The sequence below is a fragment of the Pristis pectinata genome, chromosome 18 (genome assembly GCF_009764475.1).
Source record: "Pristis pectinata isolate sPriPec2 chromosome 18, sPriPec2.1.pri, whole genome shotgun sequence".
Taxonomy (NCBI): domain Eukaryota; kingdom Metazoa; phylum Chordata; class Chondrichthyes; order Rhinopristiformes; family Pristidae; genus Pristis; species Pristis pectinata.
This window is the reverse complement of record NC_067422.1, coordinates 7,133,268-7,159,558: the sequence shown is the minus strand read 5'-3', so window position 1 is coordinate 7,159,558 and position 26,291 is coordinate 7,133,268. Positions and strand designations below refer to the sequence as shown.

General features: G+C 46.9%; 1 protein-coding gene and 1 non-coding gene across 2 annotated transcripts in view; one reads left to right on the top strand and one right to left on the bottom strand.

Annotated features, from left to right (window-relative positions):
* Positions 1 to 26,291, top strand: part of gnav1 (guanine nucleotide binding protein (G protein) alpha v1) — a 98,254-nt gene that overhangs the window by 45,573 nt on the left and 26,390 nt on the right. Inside the window, exon 5 of the mRNA XM_052033271.1 lies at positions 15,943 to 16,071. Within this exon, the coding sequence (XP_051889231.1) occupies positions 15,943 to 16,071 (129 nt within the window). The remainder of the gene's footprint in view (positions 1 to 15,942; positions 16,072 to 26,291) is intronic.
* On the bottom strand, positions 7,890 to 7,960 carry trnag-gcc (transfer RNA glycine (anticodon GCC)). The gene has a single exon. It is a non-coding gene; the product is annotated as a tRNA-Gly (tRNA).

Here is a 26,291-nt window from a genome sequence, read left to right as displayed (position 1 = left end):
TCCGTGCTGGGACTGGTGCTCGTGCAGCTAAAGTAATAACAGTGACAAAATGCGAGGACCCTGCTTGCAACAGGACAAGAGTAAGTGATTCTAACCAAGTTCCAGTGCAATGGTAGCAAGTCATCATTTCCCTGAGAAAGTCGGTGACTCATTTTGCAATCAAATTGCAGTTGAGTGGGTGTTGGGCGATGCTGTTGTTGTCACCCATAAAGATTTATATATAAAAAAAACCTTTTCAGCACCTTAGGGTACTACAAGTTCTTTACAGCCGAAGTTTCAGCAATTGTGACGTGGCCATTGTTGAATGTCAGAAGTATACAGTCATTTTACAAACAGAAGGCTCCAACAAACAGTGGTGTTTTAATGGCTGTCTGCTGTAGTGGTGTGTACATTGGCCAGGACATCAGGAATACCTCCCCTGCTGCTGCTCTCATTAATGTCCTGAGATATTGTGTGGTCCCCTAAGAGCAGGCAAGGACTTGGTGTAATGTATGTCCTTGCAAGGTATCTCCTCTGGCAGAGTAGTTGTCCCTCAGTGTTGCACTAGGGTGTCTCCCTGGTTTGTTTTTTTATTCCAAAATAAACTTTATTTATAATAAAAGGCAAACTATATACAATTATAAAACAATGCAAGCCTTTACATTCTTGTACAGATCATTCATTAGTGTTACCTTTTTGTATATAAAAAAACAGCACCGATGCCACACGTGTGGCTCCCTGGGGGCTACCCAGTCCTGTATTTACAATATTTAAGGGGCTTTCTCGCCTGACCCTGCCCCTCCCTCTCCAGTGGCAGAAGAAGCCTAAACTGTAGTCATTTCTCCTTGGTTTATGTTCCAAATCCCTAAGGTAAGGGAGTAGTCGTCTTCAGGAGAAAGGGTGAAGCACACACTCGTGCCCCTTCTATGTTGAGATATCTTTTCAGTGAGTGTTCCTCTTGCTAATTAATAAGCCCATGTATCAAGGATGAGGATCCAAGTCCAATGAGCAAAATGCTGAGTGTATGAAATTTTTATTTAACGATGCGAAGTCAAATGTTTTCAGACATCCTCTTTATTAAAAATGTATGTTTATGAAGCAAAGGTATAACTTTTAAAATTACCATACCTTCATTTCTGACATCCTGAAGGCAGTAGTAATCTTTTAAGTCAAATGATTTTAAACATTTTAATAACCTACGTGGTCTGTGGTTGTTTTGCACTCTTGGGGACTTTCAGTCCTTGCTGTCCGCATGGTGGGAGTTGTAGCATGAAGTGATATTTATACATCAATATGTATTCTTTCCTGCAAGGGCTTTTATAATTGCAGACCAGTCTCCGACTCTGAAGTAAACCTAACTCTTTAATTCAACATTACTTGAGTTGTTAGTGATTGTAGGCAGATGGGACTTTATTAACCAAGAAAAGGCAAATGTTTGGAATAATCCAGTGATCCAAGTTTTGGAGGCAAAGCTGGAATTCTAAAAGAGTGGCGGAAATCAATGCCGTCAGAAAGTCGTCCAGCAAGGATACAGGTGCTTGGGGCCACCAAGTCCACACCGACCATCAACCATCCAGTCCCACACTAATCCCATTATTATGCTCCCCACATTCCCAATCATTTCCCCACAGACTCTACCACTGGCCAATTAAACAGTCGCCAGTCAACCTACCGAACGGCACATCTTTGGGACGTGGGAGGCAATTGGCGGAAACCCGCGCGGTCACGGGGAGAACGTGAAAACTCCACACAGACGGAACCCAAGGTCAGGTTCAAACCTGGGTCACTGGAGCAGTGAGCGAACAGCTCTACTAACTGCACAGATGTGCAGTCCCATAGTAGCTGTGACTCCAGCTGGCTAGGTCCTAAACCCACTTGTTCCCTTTTTAACCCCTTCCCTTCAACTGTCCATGCCCTTCTAGCCACACTCTGTTACCCCCTCTTGTACCCTCTTGGCATGGTATCAGGTTGTGTTTGGTAATGCCTGGCTCTATGCGAATAACGCTGCCTCAGTGCAAGTTGCTGGTCCAGTAGTTGGCCAATATTTATGGCTTGTCAACACTTCCAAAGCAGGTTAGTTGGTCACTGCATGGTTCTGTGTCTGTGAGCTTGCTGTGTGCAAACTGGCTGCTGTGTTTCTTACATTACAATGGGGTCAGCGTTGCAAGCAATGCCTCGTTGGCTGGGAAGCTCTTTGGAGCGTCCTCATGTGGTGGAAAAATGTTATTTCATACTTCATTAGAACTGTCTCCCGTGCAATTCCATCCATTCCATTCCCCCACTATCTCCCTGCAAACTATTCTCTCCCGTGTGCCGAATTTTCCAACCACCCATCTACACTATGGGGTAATTTGCAGTGACTAATTAACCTACCGACCCACACGTCTTTGGGATGTGGGAGGTAACCGGAGCCCCCGGGGGAAATCGGTGCAGTCACAAGGAGAACATGCAAACTCTTCACAGATTGAACAGGTCAGGATTGAACCCGGGTCACTGGAGCTGTGAGCCAGTGTGCTACTTACCGTGCTGCCCTATTGAAATTTGAGGAAAAGGGAAGCTAAATAAGTGAATGCTATGGAACAGCAAAACTGTGGATAGCTGTGTAAAGAGCCGGCAAAATATGCTGGGCCTCTCCCCGCTTTTAGTGTACCAGAAACACTATCAGCAGAATGGTCATTTTTAATCTTGTATTCATGCATATAAGGATACTTTTACATTTCAAAGTTGTGACTACTCCATATCTCGATGCAGACTTTGTCTTGGAACATGCGTCGTGTTAAAGGACTGATTGGTTCAACTGTTAGGGCAAGGAATAACAGGCACCCCTGGGCGGACAGCCGCTCCCACACCAAGGCTTTTGAAGCAGAAAGCGAGGTTCAAACTGCTGCCATCATTCTGTGGTACATCCAAACTATGCAAAGAACCTGATGTCCAGTGCTAAAAATGTGACCACGTCATTGCCACCTTTCTCAATTTCATGCCCACTTCTCTCTTGCCTCTGGGCTTGAAGTATCTTTTAAATCAGATCCTCTATATTTTGCTTTTCGTAGGGAATGAGTCTCAATGGCTCTATTTAATTCTCTGTTCCTGCCTTCCCACTCTCCCACCTCAAAGTTCGGGGATGCATTTAATTTTTTAAGGGCAGTTTTGATTGGCTGGAATCTACTCTGTCAGAGCCACTTGAGTAATGGCCACTTCAAATGCATTGTGGACATGGGAGTGCACAGGGATTGAAGGTGTGCCAGATACCCTGGCACCTGTTGTACCTGTGTTTGAGTAAACCCCCTGAGTGGTACAAGAACAAAAGTGCTATTGTCAGAGAGATCCCATGGGCTCAGCTCTACACAGTGTGAATCTCTGCTCTGCTTTCCTGCACACAATGTTCACAAATCTATTGATCCTTTTCCTGATTCTAACCAATTCCAAAGGTGTCCAGTCCTCTGAATAAAGAAATTCTTCCATCTCTGCTTGATGGCTGACCCTTTATCTGAAATGGAAGATGTCCCAACCATGCGAGAATCGATCACCCCCTACCAAGTGAGATGTTTCAGTGAGCTCTGGTCTCTTGTCTAAACCTCCAGAGAATATTAGTCAACCTCTTCTCATTGGGTAGCTCCATCTTCCCAGGTATCAAGCTAGTAAACGTGGGAAAAATAACAAGGTGATTCTCCTGACCAACTTGTTCTTCCTGCTGTATACACTGCTCTGTACACCCAAACATGGGCTCTGTCATGGCTCTTTGGATCCTAGGCTGTCCTTATGTTCCTTAGATACATGCTGTAATTTGACAAATATTTACTGATGTACATTAACCAAGACGTACTTGGTAGAATGCTGAGAATCCTTTTTTTTTAAACATTGTGTTAGCAGCTGTTGTGAATGTAAGAAAAGCAACTGAATGTTTTCTCTTGCCTCCAATTTTGGGATTCGTCTAACAGCTTTGTAGTGGCGTTGTTTACTACAGACAATTGGGTAGAACAAATGTGGTGTTTACATGAAGTGATGTCTGGATATTACAGTTTTGTGTGAGAACTCCCCAGGAAAATATCTGCAGGCTTTTCTAGTCGCACCTGATGGAGGTGTTGGGGGTGGGAGTTGTTTTTAAATGATCCCATTGCTTTTTCAGATGAACGTTGCTGGTACAGGTCCAGGAGATCTGTTTTAATTTCTCCTGGAGAGCTAGCAGCCCCAATTCTGGCTCATTTAGCTGAATACTAATGATATTTTGCTGCATATTTGCAAACTGACTGGATCTGGGCAGTTGCCTATTTGCTGCATTACTCCAGCACTTAAAGGTGGTAAAGGAAATGCATGCACTATCTTGTACGCAAGTACAGGCTGTCCCCAGATTATGACAGGGCTCCATTCCTGAGAACCGTTCGTAACCCGAACTGTTCCTAAGTTGGAATTGAACAACAACAACAACAACAGTGTGTGTGGGAGGGGACCATAGAAACGGGGGGAGACGGGAGAGCAGCAGGTCCGGGAGCAGCGGCCGCCAGCTGGTCTCACTGACTCCGTGAGCAAGTGAATCTGCTCAGTGCTCCCTGCTCTGGTCCACCCAGCTCCCACCTTTTGCAGCTCAGGGGGGTGGGGAGAGAAGTTGCACGGAAGTGCCCCAATCCCATCCCACAGAAGGTGCTGCAGCCCTGCAGTAGCCGGAAAATCCATCCCCATCCATCCCACTGTTCTCCCAAACCATCATTCATATGTCCAGGGTGTCTGTAGGTTGGGTGTTGGTAACCCAGGGAGGACGTACATTCTGTGTTTGTTCCTGTCTGTGGTTTCTCTTTCACAAAGTGAATCCTCAGGATGCCAAGCCACTGGGGAGGGACGATGAGCAAAATCGCCAGGAGTGTTACGGGTCGGCTGAGAGGTGAGGTAAGGCTCACTGAGGTTGGTGTAATGAGCAGAGATGACCAGAGCAGGGCAGGTCTGAGAGTGTGACAGTGGGATTCACCAGCTGGAGGAGGGGTCCGAGTTGGGTCTTTGAAAACTTGGAACAACATATCAGGGCACCGAGGCAGAACCACACAAACGGAGGTACTGGCGATTTCTGGGTGAAGAGAGGGCGAGACGGGGCAGATAGAAGGTGAAGTCAAGAAGGCAGGGGAAAATGAAACGCCCTCTCCTGACCTCGGTGCCTTTCAGAACTCCTTACAGCCTATTTGGAAACCAATTAAAACATACTGCAGATGCTGAAAATCTGATACAAAACAGTAAAGGCTGAAGATGCTCAGCAGGTCAGGCAGCATCTAAAGTGGAAGAGTTGGTGTTTCAGGTAGCTGATGGTATTCTGTCCTAATGTCCTACTTTGATGCTCCTGTGAAGAATGCTGGAGTGGTTTACTACATTACAGGTGCCATACAAATGCCCACTGTCGCAGCCGCTGGGGTGGATCTTCTGTCGTCTTGCATTATCCAGGGTAGTGGGGTGTGCGGCTGGGTAGCAGTGACTATAACATCATCGTTGGCGTGGGATGGGGACAAGTAAACCTGGATCGAAGCAAGTCTCCCTCCAGTTTTATTTGGGCGCTGGAAGTTGGTTGGAATTAAGTTTGGAAACGTTCTGACTCTCACTGCGTGGATGAGACGTTCATCCAGCACAGAATGAGGTGGGGGGGGAGAGGGGGAGTAATTTTTATTGCAACAAAGGATGTCAACAGCTTGATTTATGAAAAGTGTTCATTAATGTGATTGTCACCTTATGATTAACACCCTCCGTGTAGGTTTCAGTGGGCAATCCGACAGATTGGGTTAAAGTGAGTTGGTGCTTAAGGGCAAGTGTAAAATGGGTTATTATATTTATGAAATGCTTCAAAGGCAAGGTGGATCTATGATTAATTTATAAATACTGAGGGGTGGCTGCTTATTTGCGAATTGGATGCTTGGAATCCAGTCTTAAAGGGACATGGCTGTCTCTGGCAGTGTGATCTACGGATTAGATCTTGATCCCTCTGTGCCAGAGCTGATTTTGAGGGGAGGTGCGTGAACTGAAGGCATCGGGGGTGCATTGGCAAATGGGTGGGGGGGGGGTGGGGGGGATGATGTAGTAGACTCATAGAGAGATGCAGTATGGAAAGACCCACAGCACCGAGTCTCTGCCAACCATCAACCACCCACTTTTATTTTACATTAATCATATCCTAATCCATTTTATTTTTAAATGCTGGGGAAGAGAGGTAAATGCCTATACCAGACTTGTTGATGGATCCCCGCCCTGTTCTTTCTCAGACACATCAGGGCTACATCCATCTTTCCCACTCTGAGCTATTTGGCAGCAACCTTTTCCCCCCACCAGCTGGCATTTTCTTACTCACCCTACCCCCACGCCCTTCCCCCAGTGTCTGCGGACCAGCCCCGCAGCGGGTATTCAGCCAATGGTGCAGGAGCTGGGTTCGAGCTGGCAGTGGCTGAGATTAACTATCAATAAACCACAGCAAAGTTCCCCTTCCTGCCATTTTGAAGCATTTGTTTTTCCCCTGAGGTTGGTGAATGTCAGTCCATATCTCTGCTTACTGACCTTCCAAGCACTGCAAGCAATCTTTCCCAATGGGAAAAGAGTCATAGTTGTGTGGGATAGAAACAGACCCTTTGGCCCACTGGGTCCATGCCTATCTGTACTAATCCCACCTGCCCACATTAATTCCACATCTGTTTACCCCTGCACCAGCTCTTCAGCCATGCATTTGTTTGCCCTCTCCTATTCCTACCCTCACTAGCACGTGGCACAAGGAATAATCCTGAGATAACAACCCTAGAAGTCCTGCTTTTTAACCTTCTGCCTTTCTCCCTATACTCACTTTGCAGGCACAAGAGAGACTGCAGATGCTGGAAATCTGGAACAACACACACAAAATGCTGGAGGAACTTGGCAGGTCAGGCATTTCTCTCCATAGATGCTGCCTGACCTGCTGAGTTCCTCCAGCACTTTGTGTCGCTTTTGTAGGACCTTGTCTCTCCCTGCCTACGTCGTTAGTACCCCAAAATGGCACGTGCCGTCTGACTGTTCACTCTCCCCTTTCAGAATGCCCTAAATGTTGGAAATTCCTTCATTGTTCTGACTGCCTATTAAATACCTGGATAACTACCTCCTGCTCTGGTAATATCACAGCCATCTCAAGTCCCCTCCTTGGCCTAAATCTCTGCATGCTCACTCTCTTTCATGTTCACCCTCTCTCCTGGTATCCCTGGTCTTCTGCTGGGTCTTCCCACCTCATTTTTCCCTTCTTTCCGCCCCCCCCCCCCCACCCCCTCCCCCTTCCCAGCCCTGCGTCTCTTTCCTACAGCTTTAGAACTCCGCTTTATTGGAAATGATGCACGCCTGGGTCCTTTGAAGTGCAGCTAATGAATGGAGATCAGATGTGCATCTCCTGTGAGTCAGGCTGCTCAGAATTCACAGGATGTGACAGATAATGGTCGTGCTTTCCAAATACCACCTTCGCCTCAGGAAGGTCCAGGAGACGTCTATAAATGTGGAGCCGAGGCTGGCCGTCTTCTGCCCGGCAGCTGTTGTGATTGTATAAGCAGGAGCATCTTTATTATATTTCATTCATGCTCTGGTATCTGCCACGGTCTGCATTTGTTGCCCTTCCCTAGTTGTCCTTGAGCAGGTGTGGGTGAGCCACCACCTCAAACCACAGCCGTCCTTCTGGTGAAGGTGCTCCCGCTGAATTGGTTAAGATGCAGTGAGAAATTTTTGTTTGCGAGGCATCCAGGCAGAGAATGATCTGTATGAATGGTATGCAAGACAGGTTTTTCACTGTACCTCGGTACAAGTGAAAATAATAATAAACCAATTTCAATTCCATACACAACATTGAAGTAGTGAAAGAAGACAGAATACAGATTATAATGTTGCAGTTACAGAGAAAGTGCAGGTAGACAAAGTGCAAACAACTCTGAACTTTCTGCATTGGCTGGGAATTGAACCCAGGTCTCCTGCATGGCAGGTGAGAATTCTACCCCTGAACCACCAATGCTGTGCTGTTTGGGAGGAAGTTCTAGGATTTGGACCCAGTGGCAGTGAAGGAACAGTGGTATGTGTTGGGATACTGTATAACTGGGAAAGGAATCTGCATGTTTCTTCTGCCTTGTTGCCGGTTTGGGAGTTGCTGTCAGAGTAACCTGGGTGAGTAACTGCGGTGCATTTTGTAGACGGTATACACTGCAGCCACTGTACTGGTGGTGGAATGAGTGAGTGTTTTGTATGCTAGATGCAATGCCAATCAAGCCAGCTACCTTGTCCTCCATGTAACTTGTGTTTTCCTTAAACTATTAATTTAATTCTGGGAGTAAGGTCAGGCTGGCATTTATTGTCTACCCGTAATTGCTCTTGAACCAAAGAGAAAGCAAGTCCAATGTCACATGTGGAATGGCAGATATTCTACCTTGGATTTAATGACAATCCACAGTTTGCAGTAGTTTATTCCAAATTCATTTCATTGCCATTGTGAGATTTGAACTCCTGTCTCTGGATCAATGACCCAGGCCTTCGGATACCAGACTGAGTCACTATTGGCTCTGTTGCCCAGTAGCTTGGTCAAGGCACTTCACTGGAGCACCAGCCAACTGCATTTAACTTTGTCCCAACATCTATCCATATGGCTCATGAATCCAGAAGGTTGGTTTCAAACTGCCTTAAGAGCTGAGCAGTTTCACAAAATTCTAGGAACTGAGGCTCGGACAGCTAAAGGTAAGACCCCCCAGGTACAGAACAATCACTATGGGGCATGCAGACAGGACCAGACACGAAGCAGTGTTGTTCACTCTGAGGGCTGCGCAACGTTGGGTCCTTCTGGTAAAAATGCCACCAATGATTTGTATGAGATCAGCAGTCAGATCTTGCATTGCAATGATTAGGGCCAGCAATTTCTCTGCATGAAATGTATCAGCTTTATATGGGAATGCGCTGGCTGTTTTAAGCCTTGGAACGTGACTGGATGAAGTAGGCCATGTCCAATCAATTTGCCTTGTCCAGGAAAGAGGAAGTGAAGAACATTGCCTGTAACTGAGGGGGGGGGGGGGGGAGTGGGGGCAACTATGTAATTGACACTGGTGACCATCATTATAATCAGACTGGAGAGGGATAATCTTGTCACATTGGCACTCTACAAATTCAAGAGCAGCCAAGAGAAGATTATTTCATTGAGTGAATGATTAATCAGTATGACACACACCTGATGGTGAATGTGGATAAGATTTATTCACTTAAATGCAGATTATATTTGTTATTAATATCTGTCGTGTGGTAGAGCATCTGATTTCATGTTTGGCAGATGAATTGTGCTTGAGAGATGTGGTACTTTGGACTAATGGTTGACACCACTGATGCCTTTCTCACCTGTATCTGGGAGGATATTTAATCGTTGCTGCTGACTGTTGTATAACCCTTGGTTACCAAGGTGGAGAGGGGAAAATCTTTTCACTTTCTGAACCTCTACCTACCCGATACACTATCAGGAGGAAGGTGCTTTTCTTTTAAGGATACGAGGGGTTAAGGGAGAGACTGAGAAAGCAGGAATAGGGTACTGAATCTGGACAATCAGCCGTGATCCTATTGCATGGTAGCACAAGCTCGATGGGCTGAATGGTCTACTAGTTTCTACATATATCTGTATCTGCTTTGTTCTTTATGAAGTGACCATGAACCATGAACCCATAAACACTACCTTATTATTCCTTTTTTTGTATTTTATAGTTCATAGTAATTTTGTGTCTTTGCACTGCTGCCACAAAACAACAAATTTCACATCATAAGACAGTGAAGATAAATCTGATTCTAATATATACCAATATATTGTGCTCACAGCATTGACCAGACTCTGCTCTAACTCCATCTACAAGTTTGCAGATGATACCACCATAGTGGGCCATATCTCAAATAGCGATGAGGGAGATAAAGCCTAGTGATGTGGTGTCATTACCAACAACCTTTCCCTCAATGTCAGCAGAACAAAATAGTTGGACACTGACTTCAGGAAGGGGGAAGTGCACATGCTTCTTTACATCAACGGTGGTGAGGTCAAGAGGGTTGAGAGCTTCAAGTTCCTGGGCATGAACATCACCAATAGCCTGTCCTGGTCCAACCACATTGACACCACGGCCAAGAAAGCTCATCAACAACTCTACTTCCTCAGGAGACTAAAGAAATTTGGCATATCCCCTTTGACCTTCACCAATTTTTACCAATGCACCTTACAAAGCATCCTATCCGGATGCATCACGGCTTGGTACGGCTGCTGCTCTGCCCAAGACCGCATGAAACTGCAGAGAGTTGTGGACACAGCTCAGCACATCATGGCAACCAGCCTCCCATCCATTGACTCTGTCTACACTTCTCTGCCTTGGTAAAGTAGCCAACATAAGCAAAGACCCTTCCCACCCCAGACATTCTCTCTTCTCCCTTCTCCCATTGGGCAGAAGATACAAAATCCTGAAAGCATGTACCACCATCTCAAGGACAGCTTCTATCCCACTGTTATAAGACTATTGAACAGACCCTTAATATGATGAGATGGACTCTTGACCTCTCAATCTACCTTGTTATGGCCTTGCACCTTATTGTCTCTCTGCACTGCACTTTCTCTGTAACTATAACACTTTATTCTGTTATTGTTTTACCCTGTACTACCTCAGTGCACTGATGTAATGAATTGAACAGTATGCAAGACTAGTTTTCCACTGTACCTTGGTACATGTGACAACAATAAAACAATTTAAATTTACCAATTTAACTATCCCACAAACTGCTTGTCTCTGGTGAAGCTGAGTGTTAGTTAACCCATTGGAAATCAAGGAGATCACCGATTTGCTAAACTTGATTCCTTCCATTGTCACGTAAGTGGAGGATTAATCCATCGGTTTGCCCCAGAGCCGAGACCCAGGCTTGCTGAGGAGAAGAGATGTTGCTTTGACCACCATGTTGAATAGGAAACTGCCTTTGGTGGAGGTTGACTCCTAAAAGTCGCAGGTATAAAATAAAGAGAATTAAGAATGACACAAGGAAAAATTTTTTTTTACACACAGTGTGAGATTGGAATCTGGAGTCCACTGCCTGTAGATGTGGTGGAGACATGTTTGATTGTGACCTTCAAGAGGAAACTGAATAAATATACAAGGGTGTGGGGGGAGGTGGGGGGTGTAGCAAGGCTACAGAGAGAAGACCTGTGGGTAGAACCTATGAGCTTCTCTGGTAGAGAGCTGGCAGAGACACAATGGGCTGAATGGCCTCCCCTTGTGCTGTATACATTCTATGAACTCTCAGTCTATTGATATTTCTCCAGCTGATCCGTTTGGAATGGGGGAAGAAGGGGAGATGGTTATCCAGTGCTTTGAGCCTCTTCCTCTATTCTGCTAATTCACGGCTGCCCCTTACTTCAGATCCATTTGCCCTCTTGCCTCCTGGTCTGTCCGTTTCCACTCTGTACTAACTCAATGTAACTGCACTGTGTAATGAATTGACCTGTACGATCGGTATGCAAGACAAGTTTTTCACTGTACCTCAGTACAAGTGACAATAATATACCAATACCTTGAAATTGCAGTTGACCCCAGACTGGACAGTGCTTTGTGAAGGGGTGGGAGGTCTCAGATTTCCACAGCCTGTCACAGGGCCTTGGTTCCTGCTATCACCCCTATATTTAACAAAACGGTCGAGCCCATGATGCTGTCATGGGCAATGAAGTTAGCATGGATGTCTTGGGCTGAAGGGCCTGTTTCTGTACAGTTCTGACTCTATGACAAATTTAATGCTGCATGTCTGGACACCTTGCCCCCCTCCCCAATAAGATACAACAGCTGGAGGGTCACCATTGGTTGGATAAGTGCCCCGGTAGCCAAGGCTTGATTAAACTCGCCTTGATTATGAGTTTAGAAAGCTCTTAAAGTGACAGTGCATCATGTCTGGGTGAAGGGTGGCGCAGACAGCTGAGACGTTGCATCTGAACCATCCTCTTGCCCGGGAGCTGCTTGAATGTCAAGCAGAATTTAAAAGCACCAGGTATCTGACATTCTGACAGCCTAATTTGAAACCAGACGCTCATTCTCCTGTGTGCCCACCCCCCCTCCATCTCCCCGCACAGAAGCTGAAGGTCCTCAGCACCGCCCCCGAGGTGGGAAGCTGATGTAATAATTACAGCTTGGATCACTGTGGGGTTACCTGTATGTCATGATCCAAGTGCGTCAGGAGAAATGGTATGATGGCTGATTCACTCTGACAGGTGAATTCACTAAAGGGCCTTAAGGGGACAAGTTTTTCATGAGACAAAGGAGATGTTTCACTTTTATTCTGACCTGACTGGTTATTCCTCACTTGAACTGAGATAACGTCGCGACTTAAATAAGAGTCCAGATGCCTCGTCACAAACAAGATGCTGAAGGAACCCAACGGGTCAGGCAGCATTTACGGAGGGAGACGGACAGTTGACATTTCGGGTCGAGACCCTTCATCTGCCTTGTGAAAGGGGAGCAGTGTGTGGATGTTGGGAGCAGAGTGACATTAAGACGCAGCTTACTGCACGTTCCCTCCCCGTCCCTCCCCAGGGCTGACCTCCACACCAACTTTCCAGAGTTACCCTTGCTTTGTTGGACCAGAGTTGGGGCCCAAGATGGAGACGTCACAGTGGGGGAGGGGTGGAGGATTAAAGGGACAGGCACCAGGTTCACACTTGAGGACTGGATGGGTGTGTTCTGCAAAGTGGCCAAGTTAGCCTGCGGAACAACACTTCATCTACTAACTGATGGGCTCGCCACTGGACTCAACGTGAGTGAGCCACGGGTGACACTGGAAGATTGGGGTCCCGTGTGGGTGTAGAGGTCAGGCCTGGGGAACAGTGAGGCAGTCACTGGAGAACGATAGGAAAGGAACATGTAACGTGAAGTTGTGTCTTAATATCACTCTGCTCTGGACCAAACCAGTGTCTGCACTCTGCTCCCCATCGCAGGGCATCTAGGGTTTTATTAGCTAATCAACTTATGTATTTTATGCTTCTAGCATTTTTCTGCTTCTCCCAGATTCCCACCACCTCTTCCTACCGTATTTCACTCTACACTCTCTCCCCTGTCCTCGTCTGTCCCATCCCAGACCTTTCCTTTTGTTCTTTGCTCTTCCCCAGCTCCTGTCTTTCTCTACACCTTAAAACTTTTCACTTATCTGATGGGAAGTCACTGCCCTATAGTGTTAACCGTCTCCCTCTCCACAGATGCTGCCTGACCTGCTGAGCCTTTCAGCACCTTCTGCCCCATTTCAGATATCCAGCATCTGCATTGACTTTAAGTTTGTTTCTATCCCAACACGAGTCCCTCTCCCATCTCTCATTTTGAGCCTTTCCTCACAACCAGGACTCGTGGAGCAATGCATCACAGAAACAGGCCCAACCATCCAGCCCCTATTTTTACGCTAATCCTTCCCAACCCCATTTTGTTTTCCCCACGTTCCCATTGCCTCCCCCACAGATCCTACCACCCACCCAAGCATGAGGGGGCAATTTGCAGCGGCCACAATTAACCTACCAACCCGCACGCCTTTGGGATGTGGGGAGGAAACCAGAGTCCCTAAGGGAAACCCATGCGGTCACAGGGAGAACGTGCAAACTCCACACAGACGGTGTGCAAGGATCGAACTGGAGTGTTGGAGCTGTGAGGCATCAGCACTCTCCCAGCTGACTGTGAAAGACCCAGTGTTGTGTGAGGAGGCAGGGAATGTGTCCAACATTCATTGCTTCACCAGTATCACTAAACCCCATTATCTAGTTGTTCAGGTCATTGCTATATGCTATCTTCCTGTCATTTTTGGAAGCTAGTAGACCTGGTGCCTCACAGTGCTAGAGCCCTGGTTTCAATCCTGACCTCGGGTGGTGTCTGTGTGGAGTTTGCACATTCTCCCCGTGACAGTATCGGTGTCCCCCGGGTACTCTGGTTTCCCCCCACATCCCAAAGATGTGTGGGTTTGGAGGTTAATTGACTGCTGCAAAATTGCCCCTAGTGAGTGGGAGAATCTGGGGAGGTGTTGATGGGAATGTGAGGAGGTAATAAAAAATGGAGTTAAATTCGGCTGGGTGGTTGCTGGTCAACATGGACTCGGTGGGCCGAAGGGCCTGTTTCTGTGCTGTATCTCACTTTGACTTCAAAAGAACTGCAGGTACTGGAAATCCAAAGCAAGAACAGAGAATGGTGCAAGTACTCAACACTCGAGTAGTATCACGGAGAGAAACAGTCGCCGTTTGAGGTCGAGTATCCTTCATCGGAGCAGGAGAAGTGAGAAGGCGAGCACGTTTAAGTTGCAGGGAGGGGGAGGATTGGAGAGAAACAGAGGGAGTGTCCAATACAGTGCAGACCCAAGTTGTCATGGTAACAATTACTTCGAATACCATCAGTCAAAGACGGGAGAGAGAAAAAAAGACACAAATTGAGGCAGGAAGGTTCAGCCACACCTGTGGAGTTAAAGGATGGTGGCTACCTGAACTTAGTAAATTTGATATTAAGTCCCAAAAGCTGCAATGTGCCCAAGTAGAAGCTGAGGTGCTGTTCCTTGAGCTTACGTTGCCCATCGTTAGAACAATGTGCAAAGCTGAGTTCAGAGATCTGAGTGAGGGAGCTGGAAGATTAGTCGTTGCAAGCTGCTCTCTACAGATCTACTCATTACCCTTACTATAATCATTCTGCACTTTTAAACGTAAACTCTATGTCACTTACCTCAATGCATTCTGTACTAACTCAATGTAACTGCACTGTGTAATGAATTGACCTGTACGATCAGTATGCAAGACAAGCTTTTCACTGTGCCTCGGTACAAGTGACAATAATAAACCAACACCAATAAGGTTGCCCTTGCAGACTGAACAGAGGTAGCCTCCCAATCTGCGTTTGGTTTCTCCAGCGTAGAAGAGACCATGGTGTGAGCACCGAGTGCATTACAGTAGATTGGGGAAAGTGCAAGTGCTTCACCTACAGTGACTGCTCGGGTTCTTGGATGGTGGGGAGGGCAGGTGTTGCATGGAGAAATGTTGTGAGAAGGGGAGCGGTTGGTGAAGACTGAGGAATTGACCAGGGAGTTGCAGAGGGAACAGTCCCTTCACGTTGCTGAAAGAGGAAGGCTAGGGCGCTTGTACCTGCTGGTGGAAATAATGGAGGGTGATCCGTTGAATTTGGAGGCTGGTGGGGTGAGGATAAGGACAAACGTATCTGTGCCCGGCCAAGGGGACAATTGCCCCTTCGGTGGTGAGGTCGTGGTCCAGTACAAGGAGGTGTCTGACAGCTGAAGTTTGACGCCTTGTGAGGTAGAGGTCAAACACGATGACCCCAGCTTTGATGTCGGCGTCAGTCATCGGTGAGTGGAGTGCGGCAAGTTGTGGGGGTAGGTGAGAGTGCCCTCGGTGAGCGGAGTCCCTTTCAGTACTGTGTTGCCTGGGGAGTACATTGGGTAACCTTCAGATGGTGGAGAAGCATTGTGTTGGGGTCGGAAGGGGCTTTGGGGAGAAGCGGGATGGTAGTGGGTGGGAAGAGGGCCATGTCAAGGGGTGGGACCGTGGTAGTGGTGTGGGGTAAAGGGGGGGCAGTGTTGACGGGGGAGAAGGAAGTGCATCGTGTTGCCGGAGGAGGGAAGCAGGATGAATAGAATTGGTGGGGGGAGTGAGAGGAGGTCACATTGGTGAAGGGGGTGCAGAGAGTTGATAGTGTTAGGGAGAGGGAGAGAATGGATTGTGTTGGTGGGTGAGAGGACCTTGTCGATGGGTGGGGGTGGGGGAGAGAGAGAGAGAGAGAGAGGAGGCTATGTCAGGACGGGGCAGAGCAGAAGGGTCCATGGTGTTAGAAGGAATGGGCCGTGCGTTGGGGTTTGACAGGGGAAGCAGAGGAAGGAGGCCACCCTGGTGGTGGGGAGAGGGAGTGGGCCGTGTCGGGAAGGGGTCTGTGTCGGTGGACTTTGCCCTTCCCTCCTGAGACGTTATTTCTGCTCTTTCTGCAGCTTTTTCCTCAACATGAACCGGATCACCGCCCCCGAATACAAACCAACGCAGACGGACATCCTGAGGGTCCGTCTCCGCACCAGCGGTGTCATTGAAACCCAGTTCAAGATCAGCAGCCTGATCATCCGGTAAGTAGCAGCTCTCTGTTTATTGTCTGCGAACACGGTCTTGCACGAATTGGGTAGACGTGGTCTGTGGGATGGCCATTAGTAAACCAAAGGACTAAGGGACAAAGTGAGCGAGTTGTCCTGACCCGGAATGCTCCGCCAACAGAGTGGTGGGAACCGGTTCCTCAATTCCAAGATGGATTAGGGTGAAGGAAGGGGGGTTTGGTGGGTGGGTTGGGGGGGGAGTCTTGCCCAGCTGCGTGTGGAGCAGCAGATGGTCACACTGGGCCGAAAATTCCGCGCTTGGAGACCAAGAGACGAGCAAGGGAGTTGGAGGGCAATCACCTCATGGGGGCTTCCCTGAAGTTAGTGGTTGCTACTTCACCTTCAGCTGCTTGAAGACACAAGACTGAAGTCATCTCCCAAAACCCCACCTTCCCCACACCCCCCGCTCCTCTCCTCCCCCACACAACCTTCCTTTCTGCCGTTGCTTCTAGCTGTCTAGCTCACGTTGCGATGCTGTGTTTGACAGCCCGCCTTGTGTAAGGTGCCATCAGGACACTAAAAGCCCTGTAGAAATGCAGGTTATGTTAGGACAGGCTGTGGGACTGAGTACCTGTGAACAAAATGCCTCGTCTGTGCCGCTCCTGTTCAGCTTGAGCTAAGATTCTCCCCAGACTTCGTGAAACTAGAAATAGATTTATTAGTGGGCATTTGTGACACTTGCAAACTCCCCAGTGCTCAGCATGAATGATATCTGTGGCTCCTAGTGACTGAGTATTGAAGTCCTCTGCTAATACCAGTCCCTAATGAATTTATAGCCACCAGCGTTCAGCTTGATGTGTTTGAAGTGTGGCTCAATTTACTTTCTCTCTCTGTCGCTGAGTGACGTGTGGATCCTTTTGAACGTGAATCCTGCTTTGTAGTTCTTGAATTATCTTCATTTGCACATTTCGAACATCATTATTTCTAAGAATATCCCAGAATTCTGATGATAAATGTAATTATTTCACCACGCCTCCCGTTAATGTTCCATCTGAAAGATGTGGCATTCTGTTTATTGCACTGGGGCCACCCAAATCTCTGTCACAGCATTCGAACCCACACCTTGCCTCTCTGAGGGAGTGTTATCCACTGAGATGTGCCTGACCGCTCGTGTTGGGATCTTGCTGTGTGCCGAGGCTTCTGCATCTGTGCTTGTAGAGTTGGACAGCACAGAAACAGGCCCTTCGGTCCATCACATCTATGCTGATCTTTTTGCCCATCTGCACTAATTTGCTTGCATTAGGACTGTTTCCTACTATGCCTTGCCTATTTAATATCTAACTACACACCTCCTAATTGTAATGACTCTGATCAGTGATTCGTACAATCTGATTGCGCCACCACCTCTGGCAGCACGTTCCAGATATCAACCATTCTCTGTGTAAAAACAAAATAACTTTCCCCTCAGATCTCCTTTAAAACTACTTTCTCTCACCTCATAAACCTATGCTGTCTAGTTTTTGATACCCCTGCCATGGGAAAAAGGATTTTGACCATCTACCCTATCTGTACCTCTCGTACTTCTGTCCGGTCACCCCTCAGCCTCCTTTGCTCCAGGGAAATCAAGCCCAGCCTACCCAATCTCTCCTCATAATTAAAGTGCTCTAATCCAGACAGAATCCTATTGAGTCTCTTCTGCATTCTCTCCATTGCAACCATATCCTTCCTATAGCGTGGTGCCCTGAACTCCACACAATATTCCAAGTGTGGCCTAACCAGTAAGGTTGCCACGTAACCAGTGCTTTGTAAGTTATTTTTTAATTTTTTTTAAATTAAATTTTAAATTTTATTTACAACGTGGTAACAGGCCCTTCCGGCCCAACGAGTCCGCGCCGCCCGTTTTAAACCCAATTAACCTACCCGTACGTCTTTGCGATGTGGGAGGAAACCGGAGCACCCGGAGGAAACGCACACAGACATGGGAGAACGTACAAACTCCTTACAGACAGCGACGGGAATCGAACCCCGATCGCTAGTGCTGTAATAGCGTCGAGCTAACCGCTACGCTACCGTGCCGCCTCCATGGTTGGAGGTTAGCCCATGTGAATCCCGAGAGTGCATTGTCTGACTACTGACTGTCAGTGCAGTTGGCCCTCCATCCACTTGGCCTGTTCAAAATCATTCCCTACTTCTACTTATCCTCATCTACCCTCTCTGTAGCCCTGGGTAAACTTGCCTCAGAGTCCTTTGAGTTTAGAAGACTCTGTGATCAAATTAAAATATTTAGATGATTCACTTGGCCTAAAACAGTGCATCAAAGTAGGAATATTTTGGGGCAGTGATGTAGGGTGCTGGTGAGAATACAGGCATGCTCTCTGTGTTTAAGGATGTACCTGCACTGAAAGCCATGAAGAGAAGGTTCACCCAGTTGATTTGTGGGATATAGGGTCTGAGCAGTGGAACTGATATTCACTGGAGTTCAGGGGAATGAGCGGTGCCATTCTTGAAATGTGTCACATTGAGGAAGTCAAGAGGGCAGGCATGGTAGTGTAGCGGTTAGTGTAATGCTATTACAGCGCCAGCAACCTGGGTTCAATTCCAGCCGCTGCCTGTAAGGAGTTTGTACGTTCTCCCTGTGTCTGCGTGGGTTTCCTCCGGGTACTCCGGTTTCCTCCCACCTTCCAAAGACGTACAGGTTAGGAAGTTGTGGGCATGTTATGTTGGCGCCGGAAGCGTGGCAACACTTGCGGGCTGCCCCCAGAACACTATGCAAAAGGATGCGTTTCACTGTGTCTCGATCTATGAGTGACTAATAAAGGTATCTTAAGATTGGCCACGGATGCAGAGAGAATCCACTCCCTGGTGGGAGTACCTGGAATTAGGGGGCACAGTTGCCTCATTTAAGAACGAGCTGAGAATAAATTTCATCTCTAAATATCGTGAAGTTTGGCAATTCTCTACCCCAGAGAGCTGTGCAGATGGAGCACTGAATATACTCAAGAAGGAGTCATTGAATGGAGCACAGTACAGCACAGGAACAGGCCCAATGGGTCATCGTGTCTGTGCTGACCTAAACTGACCCCATCTCCCTGCAGTTAGTCTATTTGCTGGCCGTTCACAGGCCTGTCTAAATGTCTCTTAAACACCACTATCATATCTGCTTCCACTACTTCCCCCAGCAACACGTTCCAGGCATCTACCAATCTCTATGTGTATATAAAAAGAAAACTTGCCTCACACATCTTTTAAGTTTTCCCCTCACACCTTAAACCTCTGTGCTCTAATATTGGACCTTTCCACCCTGGGGGGGAAAAGACTTTGACCGTCTACCCTATCTGTGCCTCTCACTGACAAAGATTGGGTCCTGACCCGAAACGTTGACCCCCTGCTTTTCTCCACGGATGCTGCCTGCCCTGCTGAGTCCCTCCAGCATCATCGTGTTTTTCACCTAGACTCCAGCATCTGCAGTCCTTGGTTTCTCGAACATTTAAACTACAAGAGAGTCGAAGGAGATGAGGGGAAAGTGGTGTTGAGGCCACGACTGGATCAGGTAGGGTGTTAAAAGGTGGAACAGGTGTGAGAGGCCATTCGGCCTTCTGTTTCTGATGGTGGGGGGTGGGGGGGGGGGGGGGGCTCCCGCTGTGAACCAGTCTCTTGGGTGAAACCAACACGCAGGTTTTCCACAGAGGGGGAGGTGGAATTCCTGGAAGTCTCTCCTCCCACTTGGCTGTGGGTGACGGAGAGTGCGAAGGATAGCCAGGGAAATGGACTGTTTGTATTTCCTCATGACATAGAAAGAGGCCATTCAGCCCATCTGAGCCTCTGCCAGCTTTCAGTGCAATCCCATCAGTTTCACTCCCCCCACATCTTTTCCCTGTTGACTGTTATAAGATAAGGTATCTTTATTAGTCACATGTACATCGAAGCACACAGTGAAATGCATCTTTTGCGTAGAGCTTTCTGGGGGCAGCCCGCAAGTGTCGCCACGCTTCCGGCGCCAACATAGCACGCCCACAACTTCCTAACCCGTACGTCTTTGGAAGGTGGGAGGAAACCGGAGCACCCGGAGGGAACCCACGCAGACCCGAGGCGAACATACAAACTCCTTACAGACAGCGGCAGGAATCGAACCCGGGTCGCTGGCGCTGTGATAGCGTCATGCTAACCGCTGCACTACTGCGTCTGTCAACTCCCCCCTGATTTCCCTACACTAGGGGCAAGTTGCAGAAGCCTGAGCTACCAGACGCGAGAGGAGATTAGGGCGCCCTCGGGGAAAACCCGTATGGTCACAGGGAGAATGTAGCAAGTTCCACACGGATCACACCCGAGGTCAGAATAGAACTCGCGTCGGTGGAGCTGTGAGGCAGCAGGACTACCTGCTGCACCACTTTGTCTTTGCCTTGACAGGACATATCCAAATATCATTTGGATATTTCCCTCATCTAATGGGGGCAGGTGATTTAGCTGATTAGAAGAGGTTTGAGGGGAGAGATGACCACCACCTGTTCATAAACTGAATGTCCTGTCATTAGTCGGCTGATAAGGGCAGTAGGAGATATAGTAGAGGTGAACTGCACAGAGGGTGATAGCTGTTGATTTAAATAGATTCCTTGATGCAAAAGATCAGACATTAGTCCCAAGAGCAGCTGTAATAATGAAATCTCACCAGGAGTTTAATTGGTTGAAACTATCATCAATAAAATCTCAGTTTCTCCTGCAGTTGTAATGGTGCATTGCTTGGTTGAGTTAATTACAAATAAAACTCAGATCTGGGGGTCTGCAGCACCAGTGATGAGGCAGGTGACCTCCAGCCAGCGACTGACTCTGCCGCAATGCCCCATGTCTTTGAATAGCTGACGCTGTGCTGGAACTGTGTATGTAGAATGCACAGGATGAGTTGGGCTGTTAGGCAAGTGAACGACCTTGGTTGGGTGAGGGGAGAGAAGTGAGAAACAGGGATACTTTTATAACATCCCTGAATATATTGTGGTGAAGCATACACTTAAAACTGCAGTAAAACAATTGAATTAACGTCTTTCCTTAATAGAAAAATCACCAGTGCGATCGAGAGTGCTGATTGAACATGCAGATGCAATAAAATAGCACAGCCATACCTGAACTCTGTAGTGCAGGATTATTGTCTGATCTCTGCTGGCATTGATGCTGTATTAAAGCTATCGATCTCTGTATCTGGTCATGTCCTCGTTCATATAGAGATTGTACAAATAAATTGGCTAGAATAATCTTGTAGAAGGGAGATCAACTCGTGTTTAATGATCAAGACCCTCCTTGCATAGTTTTAACAGCCAATTTAATGTTTTGGGGGAAGTGACATTATAAAAGAAATATTGAATTTTTTTTTGTTAACTTGCCGTGATGGCTTCTGGACAGTGTGGAAAGTTGCCCCTGTTGTCACAGTACATATATTCTCTCTGGTTTGACATAGTGTAATATCAGATGTTGCATTTATAAGTTTGATTCTCTGTGAAAATGAATCCCTTGGCCAAGACAGACCAAGTCACCAAGTTCACGTGTTGATGCATAATGTGTGACATTCAGCGTAATCTCAGTGAGCCGGGACAGGGGGCTACAGCTGGGTAGCTGTCTTCTGCTGAGTGCCTTGTGGTGTATTGTATTCGTCAGCTAGCCAAGGACGTCAGTCTGCCCTGTCACAGAGCCAGTCATTAATAGAGCGTAATTACCTGTGATTGATGAAGCCCACTTAGATGGAACGTTTATTTTCATCTAAATTAGTTCCCATTGTAAAATGTATCTGAGAAAAGGGCAGCGATGATTGAGTTTGATGAAGGTCAGTGATCTTCGCCCTAGTGTACTCCTATGCCTTTTACAATAGTTAATGATAACAAGCAGTTGTCTTTCGAATACTGGTAATTACTGTGATAGATGAAGGCTGTGGTTCTCTGACCAGTGTAAACCTTGATTACGGTCTAGCTGCAGTGTTACAATAGAGCAGGCCATTTGTCCCTTTTCATTCCTGCTGTCGTGACCCAGTCAGTCTAACCACACACCTTTTGAATTGTCCTTTGTTCAAGCAGTCTTCTAATTCTCCCTCTCAACAATTTATGGATTCTGGTTCAACCGTGAGTTTCTGTTCCCAAGCCACTGGCTGTGTGATTATTTTTTTATTATCATTATTCCATTCTCTGATTAGAATAATCTTTTGCCTTGTGTTGCATGGCATTCTGCAAAAGCTGGCATGGCGTAAATAGGGATTGGCATGTACTTGCCAAGGTATTGGTATTGGTTTATTATTGTCACTTGTACCGAGGTACAGTGAAAAGCTTGTCTTACAATCTGATCATACAGGTCAATTCATTAGACAGTGCAGTTACATTGAGTTAGTACAAAGTGCTTTGGTGTAGTACGGATAAAAACAGTACAGAGTAAAGTGTCACAGTTACAGAGAAAGTGCAGTGCAATAAGGTGCAAGGTCACAACAAAGTAGATCATAGAGAAAGGGCAGGGGAATGGGCCGAACTGACTGAGTCCCAGAGCTAGCAGGGGACTGATGGGCTGAATGGAGGTGATCTTCTCTACTGCAAGGCTCCAAGGTTCATCACAAGGGGAACTGCACCTTCTATAACAGTAAATAAGAGCAGGAGAGGACTAGTCAGCTCTTTGACCTGCTCTGCCATTCAATACAGTAATAGCTGATTATCTGCCTCAATACCACATTCCCACCATCTCACCTTACACCTTGAAGTGTCCAGAAATACATCTATCTCCTTGAGTATATTCAGCACTTTGGTCTTTACAATAGCGAATTACAGATTCATGCCCCCTCATCTCAGAACTAAAACTCTTGCAGAGTGCAGAGGAGATTTACGAAGATGTTGCTGGGACTCGAGGGACTGAGTTATGGAGAGAGGTTGAGCAGGTTGAGACTTTTTTCATTGGAGTTCAGGGAGACTGAGGGGTGATCCTTTAGAGGTGTATAAAATTACGAGGGGCAGAGATGGGGTCTTTTTCCCAGGGCTGGGGAATCGAGAATTAGAGGGCATGGGTTTAAGGTGAGATGGGAGAGATTTAATAGGGACCTGAGGGGCAACTGTTTTACCCAGAGAGTGGTCAGTATATGGAATGATCTGCCAGAGGAAGTGGTTGAGGCAGGTACATTAACATTTAAAAGGTACTTGGACAGGTACACGGATAGGAAAGGTTTAGAGGGATATGGGGCAAATGGGATGAGCTTACATGGAAATCTTGGTGGGCATGGACCAGTTGGGCCAAAGGGCCTGTTTCTATGCTCTATGGCTCTATGACCTCATGTTTTAGATGTTCCATTAAAGGAACCTCCCCTCCTTATATCCAGTCTGTTGAGCCCTAACAGAGTGTTGCAAGAATCCCCCCTTTCCCCCCCATTTTTCTAAGCTCCAGTGAATGCAAATCCTTCTTGGCTTGATCTGCAGTACAGTATATCACCATCCAGGAACTGGTCTGGTGCAAGTAAAGCAAAAAGCTTGAAGCAACCACAGTGAAAAAGTGAAGTCTCCTTATGATGGGGGGAATCCCTTTGACCGACTCGATCAATGTTCTATTGAAACCATCTCCTCTCAGCGTCCCAGCGTCCCACCTGACTGAAGGATTTGCTCCTCCAAGTTGTCAGGTTCCTTGCTCCATCTCCAGCAGAAGACCAAAGCTGTTATTGGTGGTCCCCATCACACACAGTGTTGCCCACCCCCTGATTCCATACCTCTTCCCCCCACAACTCTCTGAGGCCGAGTCACCACTCTTCGCAAGAGTGGTATCCCACTTAGCCCTGAGGTGACATCACACCACTTAAGCCCAGCTTCTGCCTCAACTCATGTGCCTGTGGCAAACCTCACCCGTGCTTTTGTGACCTCGAGTTTCCTTTATCAGCTCTGTCCCAGCCGGCTTCCACTCTCTGTAGATGTGAGGTCATCCAAAACTCTGGCTTTGTCCCATTCCCCTTTCGCCCCCTGTGCTCACTGACCTGTGCCCTGCCCTGTCACACAATGCCTTCATTAAATAACTCTCATCTTCAAACCATCCCTTAGACTCCCCCTTCCCTGTCTCTATAATTCTCTTGCCCTCAAACTACCTTGAGATCATCACTAAATTTAACTCTGCAGCAATGTCTTCATCTCCAGAGGCTTCAAGCTCCAGGGTGTCCTCTGGAAACCCCTCCCTCTCTTCCTTTTAAGATGCTGTTTAAAACCTACCTGTTTCACTGAATGTTTGGCCACCCCCCTCTGCCAAGGAGTCCTGTGAAGCACCCTTAAACCTTTTCCTGTGTTTAGGACCCCAGAGGTGGAAATCGCTGTTGTCACTTCTACAACTATGACCAGGATAAGCATTGAAATCAAAATCTCGCAGATGATAAATCTGAAACGAAAACTGAGAATGCTGGAAACACTCAGCAGGTCAGGCAGGATCTATGGAAAGAGAAACAAGGTTAGCGTCTTAGATCCAAGACTAGCAGTTTTGGTTTTCACTCCTGACTTTGTCCAAAGGCCTCTGTGCTCTGTCCGTGTTGGACCTTAAATGATACATGATTAATCCATCTGTTTAACTTGAGTGCATAAACAGTGAGACTGGCTTTGGCAAAATGAAACTTCTGAAGTGAAAACAGAAGCTGCAGGAAGGGCTGGACACGTCGGGCAGTACCTGTGGAGGGAGCAGCAGGGTGACAGCTATTCATTTCTGATGAGAGCTGTCCTGTTTGGAACTTCGTCTCTATTCTTCTGGTAAATTGGTTTATTATTGTCATATGTACCGAGGTACAGTGAAAAACTTGTTTTGCATGCCATCCATACAGATCATTTCATCACATCAGTGCATTGAGGTAGTACAAGGGAAAAAAATAACAGAATGCAGAATAAAGTGTTACAGTTACAGAGAAAGTGCAGTGCAGGCAGACAGTAAGGTGCAAGGTCATAACGAGGTAGATTGTGAGGTCAAGAGTCCATCTTATCGTACTAGGGAACCATTCAAGAGTCTTATAATAGCGGGATAGAAGCCATCATTGAACCTGGTGATGTGCTTTCAGGCTTTTGTATCTCCTCCCTGATGGGAGAGGGGAGAAGAGAGAATGTTCCAGGGTGGGTGGGGTCTTTGATTATGTTGACTGTTTTACTGAGGCAGCGAGAAGTGTAGACAGAGTCCATGGAGGAGAGGCTAGTTTCCATGATGTGCTGAGCTGTGCCTCTGCAGTTTCTTGTGGTCACGGGCAGAGCAGTTGCCATACCAAGCTGTGATGCATCCGGATAGGATGCTTTCTGTGGTGCATCCATTAAAAATTGGTGAGGGTTAAAAGGGGACGTGCCAAATTTCTTGAGCCTCCTGAGGAGGTAGAAGAACTAGTGTGCCTTTGTTGGCCCTGGAGATCAGCCTTTCCTACTTTTACTTAGGGTTTCCAGCATCGAACTAATTTTGCTTTCATTTTATACATTGGAAAATAAAGCAGCCAGCAGCAGATTGACATTCTGTGGAGCAGAGGCAAGCAGTGGTCTTGAATACTTACCTGCATCAGCAGGGTAGTTCGTTCTTTGGAGCTTGTCAGATAAGAATTATTAGCTAGGCTGTTTATTAACTGTCTTCAGGAAGCAATATTGCCAGCTGTGATTTCATTCACGTCTCTGATAGATTGGCAGTTTCTCGTTCTCTTTTTCATTTGAATGCTAAGCTCTTTAGTTGCTTATCATTTAGACACACCATCAGCCTCCAGCCGCTGGCAAAGCCTTCAATGAGAAATGTTCTTTAAATCGGAGGCAGGATTTGTGAGTTTCCAGTCACAATAAACACCTGGTGCTCCTGTGGCTGCTGCTGAAACATTGAACACAAGGGAATGAGAGCTGGGGTAGGCCACTTGGCCCCTCAAACCTGCCCTGCTGTTCAATATGATCATGGCTGATCTGTGCCGGTTCCCCATAGCCCTGAATTCCCTCATCTTTCAGAAATTTTTCTGCTTCCTCTTTTAAATACCCCTGGTGACCCAGCCTCCATAACAGACTGAGGGACAGAATTCCAGGCATTCATCACCCTGGACAAAGCGAAATTTTTAATTATCGCTCCTTTATCCTGTAATTATGTCCCTTGTTTGACACTCTCCCACTAGTGAAAACATATCAACTTCTACCCTGTCGTGCCTCTTACAGATCTTGCTTGCTTCAATAAAATCATCCCTTACTTGTCTCAACTTCAAGGAATACAGAGGGGGAGAAACTTGCCACAAAGAATTGTTGTCATTTCAAATCTTGGGTGCTCTTAATAAT